The sequence below is a fragment of the Miscanthus floridulus genome, chromosome 14 (assembly GCF_019320115.1).
Source record: "Miscanthus floridulus cultivar M001 chromosome 14, ASM1932011v1, whole genome shotgun sequence".
In the NCBI taxonomy this organism is placed as follows: Eukaryota; Viridiplantae; Streptophyta; class Magnoliopsida; order Poales; family Poaceae; genus Miscanthus; species Miscanthus floridulus.
The window spans coordinates 84,494,505-84,505,447 of NC_089593.1; the positions used below are offsets into that span (position 1 = coordinate 84,494,505).

The 10,943-nt window shown below is 45.7% G+C and overlaps 1 protein-coding gene and 1 pseudogene across 1 annotated transcript; both read right to left on the reverse strand.

Annotated features, from left to right (window-relative positions):
- Window positions 1–1,803: 1,803 nt before the first annotated feature.
- On the reverse strand, window positions 1,804–2,883 carry LOC136503893 (vegetative cell wall protein gp1-like). Its single transcript, XM_066498820.1, has one exon. It carries the CDS (start codon window positions 2,881–2,883, stop codon window positions 1,804–1,806), a length of 1,080 nt encoding a protein of 359 aa, XP_066354917.1.
- A 3,520-nt stretch (window positions 2,884–6,403) lies between these two features.
- On the reverse strand, window positions 6,404–10,731 carry LOC136503894 (uncharacterized; annotated as a pseudogene).
- Window positions 10,732–10,943: the final 212 nt, after the last annotated feature.

Below are 10,943 nucleotides of genomic sequence, written 5' to 3' on the forward strand. Positions count from 1 at the left end.
TTCATTTGCTAAAGGCCAAGAAGCCCCAAAGCCTGGCATGAACGTGGAGTTGTTTTCTCATCGATGACTCAAGCTGTTAAGCAGATAGCGCAACCCAAAAGTAGCCCTGGGCGTTCGGGTTACCCGAATTGTTGCCCAAAGGCCAAAGCCTTACCGATCGATTGCTATCCGCCTCTCCTGGAGACTCGCCGACAGACACCGCACCCTTTCGTCTTCCGCCGATTCAATTTCTGGCATCCTGCTCAACCACCGTGACATCGCCTCACGGCGGCCTGGCGTCGTCCATCTGCATGTCCGCGTCCTACTGCTGACAGACCTGCTGTTCAATACTCTCTGCTCCTAGAGCGTTCAAGCCTATAGGTACGCCGGCCGAAATTGCAATTTGCAAATCTCTGTTAGTACAGACGCATGCACAGATCCTCGCAACTACTACTAGCTCATGTTTGATCCTATTTCGTTATTTGTTTTTTTTCAGTTGGTTAATTTAATCAGATCAGATTTTACAAGCAATTCACAGAAAGAGTATTTTTTTCTACTAGCAAATGAGAATTGAGGAGTAGAAAAAAATGGCTGATTTGAGCAAGATGTCAGGTAAGGAAATGTCTGATTTCTATTAATCTAATCATGGCTGCTTGCAGATTAGTCAATCTCTACTTTAGTGTTTAATTATGTTGTCTAATTTGAGCTAGTTCTTCCTATCGCCACAACATTAGCAGAAAGGTCTTTTTCATTAGTGAAAATTGTGAAGACACATCTACAAAATCATATTGGGGATGGATTTAAGAATGATTGTGTCATTTGCTTCGTGGAAGCGGAATTTCTTGATGCAATTCCAAATGATGATGTCTTGGTTCGCTTTCAAAATATGAATGACTATACCCGTCGAGTGAAATTATAAGAGATAACCACTATTGTAAAAAGTTTTTTTGTCTTATTGTGATATTCCTAATTTTATCCCTCAATATGGCTGCTTGATTTTTGCAATATGTTATCATTATTAATATTTATGTATATGTTATGTAATGAGCAGAGTGTTAGATTTCTACAAGTTTGGGTAACATGAGTCTGTGCCGACCCCGGCGACAACATTGTTGCCCATATTTTCCTCTCTTTTTTTTTGTGAAAACCAGTGTCACCTAAACAGATCACGAAGTGCACGGCACACATGGCTCAAGAGTGGTGATGTCAAAAAGCAAATCACAAGGAGCTATCAATGCAAGTCACTTTTGCAAGATGGCAACAACTGCTGCTCTATCACCAGTCACCACCAATCTTCTCCATTAGTTACCACCCACACTTTCACAACAATCCTGTAGCACTACATTACTTCCAGCTCGGGCACACATTTCTGGCTATCTTGATTCCTTTTTGCTACTTAACCACCATATATACGCCTTCTCAAGACACCATCCTAACCAACAGTAGGATATATAGCTCGATCCCTGCCATGAGCAATAGGGTCCTTACTCTCTATACTCTGGTATTGCGTTGCACCTCTTTGCATATTACAAACGCACACAATAAGAAATTAGCATATAGTGCTTATTAAGAATGGGAGGCACCAGCAAACTTGTGATTGATGGTGCTGGGAATGAGGCAAACACTACCAGATACAGGATCTTTGCCGAGTGCTAGGAACACTCGGCGAAGCCCCAAAAACACTCGGCAAACCCTTTTACAGCAAACGCTAGTTTGCCGAGTGTTTTTTGTCGCGCACTCGGCAAAGACGTTGCCGAGCGTCAAAAAAACACTCGGCAAACAATTTTTCAGAAAAAATAAAAAAAACAAGCTGCCGTCTTCTCCTCACCGCGCCGCCACCACGCCGCACCGCCACCATGCCCAGGCCGCCACCACGCTGGGGCCGGATCTGGTGGAGGCGGTGGAGAAGCGCCACCGGGAAAGGGAGAGGCAGGGGGAGCGCCGCCATGCCGAGAGAGGAAGGGGGGAGGGCACCACCGCCGGGAAAAGGGAGGGGGAGGGCGCTGCCGCGCTGGGAGAGGGAGAGGGCAGGGCGCCGCCGCGCCGAGAGAGGAGGGCCGCGCGCCAGATCCGTCCGCCCGCACCCGGGCTGGAACCGGCCTCCCCGTGCGCCACCATCGCCGGATCCGCCAGCGCCGGGGGCCGGATCTGGTGGAGGCGGTGGAGGAGGGAGGGAGCTGCGCCGCCGCACAGGGAGAGGCAGGGGGAGCACCGCCGCGCCGGGAGAGGAGGGGCACGCGCGCCAGATCCGTCCGCCCGCGCCGGGGCCGGATCCGGCCTCCCCGTGTTGCCACCGTCGCCGGATCCGCCCGCGCCGGGGCCGGATCTGGTGGAGGCGGTGGAGGAGGGAGGGAGGTGCACGCCGCGCAGGAGAGGCAGGGGGAGCGCTGCCGCGCCGGGAGAGGAGGGCCGCGTGCCAGATCTGTCCGCCTGCGCCCGCGCCAGGGCCGGATCCCACCTCCCGTGCTCCACCGTCGCTGGATCCGCCCGCGCGGGGGCCAGATCTGGTGGAGGCGGTGGAGGAGGGAGGGAGGTGCACCGCCGCGTAGGGAGAGGCAGGGGTGAGCGCCGCCATGCCGAGAGAGGAAGGGGGGAGGGCGGGCTGCGCTGGCGAGGGAGGAGGGGAGGGCGGGCCACGCCGGCGAGGGGGGACGGGAGGGCAGGCCGCAGCGGCGCCAGAGAGGGAGGAGGGGAGGGCGGGGACGCGCCGACGCCGAGAGGGAGGTGGGGGGCGGCGCGTGCACGTGCGCGGAGAAGGGGAGGGGGCGTGCGGACACGGCGCAGGGAGAAGGGGTGGGGGCCATGCGGGGATAAGGCTAGGGCGCGTCTGCTGGGGGTTAAAAAAAGATTTTTTTCGTTTGCCGAGTGTCCCAGATTTGGGCACTCGGCAAAGTTTTTTTCCATTCTTTTTCTTCTCCTTCTTTCCCAGAAATTTTTTTTTTTTCGTTTGCCGAGTGTCTTAGATCTGGGCACTCGGCAAAGTTTTTTTTTCATTTTTTTCTTCTCCTTCTTTCCCAGAAAAAAAGATTTTTTTTCTTTGCCGAGTGTCCTGGATCTGGGCACTCGGCAAAGTTTTTTTTCATTTTTTTTCTTCTCCTGAAAAAAGATTTTACTTCTTTGTCGAGTGTAAAAAAAACACTCGGCAAATCCCATCTTTGCCAAGTGTTTTTTTTTACACTCGGCAAACCTCCTTTTTACCAAGTGTTTTTTTTTTGCCGAGTGTTTTTAGCTCAGCACTCGACAAAGAACTTATTTGCCGAGTGCCCGAAAGAATACACTCGGCAAACATAAAAACACTCGGCAAATTTTACGTTTCCGGTAGCGAAAGCTCCATGTCGTGGCATGTGTTAGAGAGGCTTGAAGAACAGTAGCTGCCCTCCAGGTAGATATGTATGCAGAATTGACATCGCCATGCCGGTTCGTAAGAGACTGTCACCTGACCAAGGCGAAGTGGTGCCATTCCTAAGCTACAATGAGTTTACACGATAATGCTAGGGAATACGATGTTGAGCTGAGAAGAAGCTGTGCGACCTCCTGCGCTATGAATGGCTGTAGCATGAGCTGAGGAGAAGCTGAGAGTGTTTGGTTGAAGTCGTGCAAATTTTGTTGTCAACGGAATGACTACCATCTTATCATCAAATTAAACTGAATACTGCAAGGGTTGTAAAAACACAAGCGTACCTAGTTATACGATTGTGTTTAGTCTACATTTCAAACATTTCTTATTATTGACAGGAAAGTTGGGGCCACCCCTTCTTTCATCTCTACTTTTAATCTTCCCCTCACAGTAGAAGCTTATGAGCAATTCATCAACATGGAAGAGTCTGTCCAGAATTTTCAGCCCTCAATTGATAATGATATTTGGACTTATATTTTTCTCCTTTTTTTTTGGGCGGGGGGGGGGGGGGGGGGGGGGGGGGGGGGGGGGGGGGGGGGGGAGGCGGGGGCGCTTCCTTTTCTGTTGGCAAGGCGTACAAGAAGTTGGCTGGTTCTTGTTGGGTGCACCCCATCTTTAAGTGGATTTGGAGATCTTCATGTCAACACAAACATAAAGTTTTCTTCTGGCTTTTGGCTCATGACAGACTCAGTACTTGAAATATCCTCCGAAGAAAAAAATATGTTCCTTTAGTTCTACAATTGTGTTTTGTGTAATCTTTCTATCTTTTTCTCGAATACACAGGAGAGCTGCGTATCATTGCACTAAGAGGGGAAAAAACGGAACCGTACAAGAAGCGTCCCGCCACTCCGGCGCGAGCTGTGGGGGTGCTAAGTTACAACAAGGCCTAGATCACTAAAATACAAACACAGGGCAGGACCTGACCCACAACACATGAACTATTGACAACAGCTAGGTTGTCGCCACCTCTTGACCTAAAGCGCCAAGCTTTCATGCCCCTGCGAGACACCAAAGATGGTGCTCATCATCAAAGGAGCGGAGTAAATCATTCATGCTCGGGCTGACTCCTTCGAATACACAAGAATTCCTGTGTTTCCAGAGAAGCCATGCACCTAGGATGACCAAAGTGTTCTTTGGGTACCCACTTAGCTGCTTTTCTCCACCAGCCTGCGAACTCTTGATCCCTGTTGTCTGGCACGCACCTTTGGAAACCTACTTGTGACAAAATTCTGAACCAGAACTCACGTGCAAAAACACGGGAGGTTAATTGGTGTTAAATAGTTTCTTCTGCTTCATCACACAATGGACAAAGACTCGGATACGGCAAATTTCGTTTGACCAATCGATCCGTTATCCAACATATGTTTCGAACAGCCAACCAAAGAAAAACTTTACACTTGGCCGGGGCCCAAGATTTCCAAATGCACCTCCATGGCTCAAAAATCGAGCCATTAAAGAAAGCCCGATGCGCTGATCTGGATGAGAAAAATCCAGAGCTCTCAAACCTCCAAATGTGTAAGTCTTCGGTTGTGGTCAGCAAGAAATCTTGTATGATGTCCCACAACTGAAAATACTCAAACAGTCCAATCATCGACAGACCTCCTTCGACATCCCTTGGCCAACGTTGCTCTTGAAAAGCTTCAGCCACTGACTATTTCAAAAATTTCCGAGGCACTGCAGAGAACACATTAGGAGCAATGTCCCTGATGCAGCATCCAAAAAGCCACCTATCTGTCCAGAAATTGTATTGTTTCCATTGCCCACATGAGAGATCAGGCCAATAGAAAAGAGTGCCACTGCGTTGGGATGAACCGGGATTTCAAGTCCCGCCCAGGATTTGTTACTGTCTGTCCTTGTGAACCACAGCCAGCGCATTTGTACTGCCCAGCTCATGTACTCGAGGTTATTGTGTAATCTTTCAGTTGAAGAAACGGATGAGCATCTCTTTCTCTATTGTGAATTTGGAAAAGCCTGCTGAAGCCTCCTTGGGCTGGTAGTTCCCTCCTCTCTGGATCCTTTTCAGATTATGAAACACTTCAAGGCTCATCTGAATGTCCCTTTCTTCATGGAGATCATCATCCCTCTCTGCTGAAGCCTATGGAGTGTAAGAAATAAGTATATTTTCAGAGCAGAAGAACCCTCAAGAGATCAATGCAAGTTCATTTTCAAGAATGTCTTTCGCCTGGTTATCCTGCGCGCAAAGAAGTACCTCCCAAATATTGAAACATGGCTAGAGCGCAATTTGTAACTGACCTCATTTTCTTTATTTCTTTCTTTGTTTCTTGAGTGACTCCCTCTATCACTCTTCTGTTCCACATTTTTGTACTTTGTTTTTGCTTGTGTCTCAATAAAATTTCAGTAGGGGCTTTGGCCCCTCTTGTTTCCTAAAAGAAATGGACCATAGGGACGGTGCAAAAGGATGGGCTAACCTATCTCTCTCTTGGCAATGGCACACACAAAGCCACAAAGTAAATAATAAAGAATGTAGTGCCAGTTGGTATGTAGACTAAAACGCAAACAATGAATCCGAGCTGCCAACAAACCTATATTTTGCACAGGCATTTCACTACTACACCTGCTTGGAATGACCGTAGCTCGATATTTGCATTTTACTTCGGTTGGCCCTGAATATTATGCCTTATTTCGGTAAACTATATATCTACATGAATTTTACTTTGTGCAAGTAGGGGCAAAAATACATCAGCCTGTGAACAGTAACATGCAGGTCCTGTTTACTGCAGTCATGGGTATAATGCCCTGAGGTTTTGTGTCGCATCGAGCAAATAGGGCCCAGTAAAGTACTTGTGTCATCTGACCAGACAAAACCCGACGTTCCATTAGGTGGTAGTACATCAGCAGTCAGGCAGCTAAATAAACAAGCACAGTAATAAGCCACTGCAACTGAGATAAAGAATAAATTGTTCAATCCCAACATATAACACAAGACTCAAGCCCACATATTAATCTTTTCCACTAGACAAGTTTCACTGAAGAGATTTTGCTTCAAAATAAACAAGCACAGTAACCCTCTGAAAATAAATTGTTCAATCCAAATACAAGTTAAGCACCCATATTAATCTTTTTGACTCAACAAATTTCACTGAAGAGATTTTCCCTTGTACTTGTGAAAGTATTCCTGCATGCAACATCGCTTAGTAAGAACACAAAAACCATAAATATCCACTTTAACGATTTCTCAGTGACATTAAAAAAGAGTGAATGGGTTGGATAACGTGCACGACCTGTATAAGTTTTTTTATTTTTCCCTTGCAGAGGCTCAAGTACTTTCCAATCCTCTCTTCTGTGCTGGGGATATTTTTTTCCAACCGCAAAATATTGTCAACGGTCTTCTGCACAATGAAATCACTGAACTCTTTTGCTGTGTGGCCTTGGTCCCTTCTTTTCTCAATTTGTTTTGTCACAAACTCTTTTAGTGCAGTTTTAAACATCATTCGCACCATGGTCCGATTATCATCATGAGCTTCTCTGGCCTTCACACCACTATGACTGGGTTGCCCTTTGGTACTATTTGAAGGATCAACCACAGAGTTGGGAGCATGGTCAGTTACTTCAACTATGTGAGACAATATTACAGAGTGGCCATCACTAGGATCAGTTGTTAGTTGTTACCCTGAACGTATGAATCGGTACTCCAGATGGACAAGAGATCATGGGTGGGACAGGTTGGGTTGCTGGATCATGACTAGTAAGCTCAACCGAGTGGGACAAGAGTAAAGGGAGGCCATCACGAGGATCGATTATTATCTTTAATATAGTGACCCGCCGGTTAGGTGAAACTTCTGGTTGGATAATGGATGTTTCTTGCTGCAAAGGTCGGGTATGTAGTGATGCAGCCAGCCTAGGATCCCGACTACGCCGGGTTGATTGCTTTGGTACTGAATGGGCGGTGACAGGAGCCTTGCCATTGTTCGGTTCCAGATCTCTGTAAGCACAAACATTTTAAAACTAATTATGCTATATTATGTTTGGATCACTGGAAAAGCTTTGAAGATCTATTAAATGGATGTCTGACATACAGAAAAATAATATTTAAAATAATAGACTCTCCACGGTACACATAAAAATATAATCAAGGTTGTAATTTATTAGTCGCTTGTATCATAATTCATTTATGCCATGAATATAGTAATCATAATTCAGATATTTCCATAACAACATGGTATCGGGTCCTGGGGGATGGCGGAAGCGACCACCTGCTCTACCTCGTCAGCGTGATGGTGGCTGGCGGAGAGGCGTGAAAAAGGCAGAGAAGCAAGCTGCTCAGGTGGAGGAGGAGGCCGCCGCGCGAGCTCAAGGCCGAGAGGAGGCACAGGCGCCTGTTGTCCGAGGGAACGGCGTGTGCGTGAGCAGGCAAGAAGGGCCGTGGCGGAGCTGATTGGAATCGGCGAGAGGAGCTTCCAAATCGGTCGGTGATGCTGCAAGGAGGAAGACATTGGTGAGTATTGGGAGCAACTCCTGCAGTTCCAGGTGGAGTGGGCTGCTGCGCATTGAAGAAAGAGCTGCCGCAAGTCTGTGATTTTCGAGTGCTCTGGCATCGGAAAGAAGGGAAAGCTCGAGCTGTGGATTGAAGGGAGATAAAGAGTGGTGGTTCTGGTGGTGGCTTACTTGCTTGAGAGTAGACAAGGAGGCACTGGGGTTGTGTACTGATTAGGAGCGGTAAAGGAGGAGGATTGGAGCAGGGACTGAAGAAAGGCGCTGGATTTGCTAATAGGAGAGAAATTTGGTGACAGTTTACTGCTTGGCAGCGGCAGGACTGCAATTGAAGGTAATCCTGGGTGGATTTGGTGCTTCCTTCTAATTTGGGGAAAAATAGAGGAGAGCACCGTGAGGGAGAATAAGCAAGAAATTGTTGTCGTATTGTGGATTTGATATTTCTTCCTGGTTTCTGGGAAGAAAGAGAGCAGCTGTGTTGGAGCATATTGTAGTTGTGCTCCAAAATCGAGCTTCTGTAGTAGAGCTGCTGCTAGCTAGTGGAGGTTTGAGTGCTTGAGGAAGAGGAGGTGAAGTGTGGTGATAGCAGCAACTAAGTAATGGCAGAAAGTGGAAGGATTAGGCAGATGTTTAAGAAGTTGGCTGAAATCCTCACTATTAAGGAACCTGTGAAGCTGGCTCAATTATTTTTGGCGAGGACTTCTGAACTAATGTCAGCTACAGAAGAGTCAAATGGGAAGGAGTTAAAGAATGTATATCAACTTATAACAGGATGGGCATGATTGATATTTATCGTCCATCTTGAGGGGGAGTGTTGAGCTGTATATGGGTTGTATGTATTGGTTCAGGCCCAAAAGACCCATATTGATGTATATTTATATGTGTACTTAGAAAACAGAAAGAGTGAGACTTCCAGATATTTCCATAACAACAATTAGTCATGCCATGTTTTAGTAAGCTGAATCAAATAAGGCAGCGCACTTCAATACAAGCATGCACAGTCTCAGCTGATGGGCCCCTCCTCTCTGGCTTGGTTCCCCATGGGTATGTGCCCTATTCACTTGGCTGATAAGCCATGGTTGAAAGTGTTGTTGGTTGATTTGTTTTGAGAAAAAAATACTGTTTATTGGCTAAAAAAAGTACAGCTTATAAGCCAAACGAACAGGACGATGGTTACCAGGTCACTCAACATAGGGTCTACCCATTTTTTTTATGCATGCGAGTATCCTGAATATCCATGCCAACGCAGGTCTAAAAATTTCATCACACTTTTTGACGGTGACAGACGATTTTCTGAACACATTATACTGTTGGTGTGAATGGCAATTAGGAAGGGCAAGGTAGCTAGAGTAGGTAGACAGGATGGTGCCGCCAAACACCTAGCCACAATTCTTATAACAGAAAAAAAAAAACTTTTCTGTACTGACTAGGCACGGCAGCACATGAGCCTTTCATGCACTGTTGATAGCACTAGCACATGAGCCTTTGCAGGTGCTAATAAGATAATAGGTAGTAGAAGTTCGATTTGTCACTGGAAAACGTGAATGCATGGTTGTCTATGAATACGCAAGCAAAAATTTCGCACACTGTAAAAGGTAGTCAGAAGTAAACTGATGAAGAGTTAACACAAGATCAAAATGCTAACTACTTGCATGCTTAAGCAGAACAATTATTTTGTTCAACTATACCTGTTGGACTGGTTCACAGCACTTTCTGAAGATCCTTGGATTGCATCAGCCCTGGCCCACTCCTTGCAAAGTGATGTCCTTCATCTGAACTTTTCTTCAGTTAATCTGACAAAGTACAAGATGTAAACTAGTTTCAGCTACACGGCCCTGCTCATCCAAAATGATTCTTCTGAAGTTTTTAGCCAAATATGAATGTAGTGATCACAGGCTTAATAAAGGATAATGTCACTGGTAAAGAAACAAATTTTTGGTAATCTCTGTGATGAAACCATGTCTCGGGGCTAAGGTAAATTGTATATGTGCATAAAACAGAGAGCATTTTTATATTAAAGTCCAAAAGATCATCATTAGCACCGACAAGGCCTATGGAGCTCACTACTCTTCTAGGAGACAATGTGCATGCAGAGTCATGATCCTAGAGGCAAAACTGGGATGACGGCAAAATTAAGCTATACATGAGTTGATTGCAAAGGGGCAAGAAATGTGATGAGCTGACCTCCACCTATCAGTTTTGAGAGCTCACACCCAGCATATTGAGGAGGAACTAATTGCAAATTGGGGTGGAAACAATGTTACAAGCTCAAATGTGTCCCATGGCCCAACTATCTGAACGGGATGTCGTCCTTGCACAACAATCCATACTATTTTAGTCCAATTCCTCTTTAGTTCTACCCAAGTTACTATTAAATACTATGGACACAACACTACCTTTCACACACTCTCTCCCCCCTCCCTCCACTTCCCCACACCCTCTAGCTCATCCTAGGGCATCGACCCTAGTTCCATTGACAACTTTTCTCTTTATCTCCAAATCCCTCTCATGGTTATATGACATTGCAGTCTAGAAACGAAAAATATAAAAGAAACTTTTACTTGCGAATCTAGAATCCGCACAAGCAGATCCAAACACTTAATTAAACACTCCATGTAAAACTAGGCGAGTAAAATAAAAGAGATAATATAGAGAAAAATGATTTATCTTAAAAGTATTGAATTACATAAAAATATTAAAAAATTCTTTGATTGAAGAAACTAGTGGGCAAAGGAAGGAGGGTGCTAGGAAGGTTGGGAGAAGGGGAGATAATGACTTACCTTAAAACCCTGAGATTTCTTTGTTAGAATCGCGAAGCGCGCGGTGGAGGACGGAGGAGACAGGGAGAAGGGGCCGCGGGAGGGGAGAGAAAGAAAGAGAGCTACTTTCCATCTATCGTCCATATTAGTAACGCCTTTGGACCAACACAACCAAGCACCAGAGAGGCACGCATGAGGTTCATGCTTGATTATTCCTTTTCCCTTTCTTTTTCTATTAGATAGATTTTAATTTCTTTTTCCTAGTCATTATATTATTAAATGCACTGCCTTATTGTAGTTCACAATTTAATATATTTAACATACTTAATTCAACAATTATTCAAATCCATTTAAAA

What these genes read in the sequence shown, in the direction of transcription:
- LOC136503893 (XM_066498820.1), bottom strand. Translation starts at nt 2,883, where the DNA reads ATGGAAAAAAACTTTGCCGAGTGCCCAAATCTGGGACACTCGGCAAAC.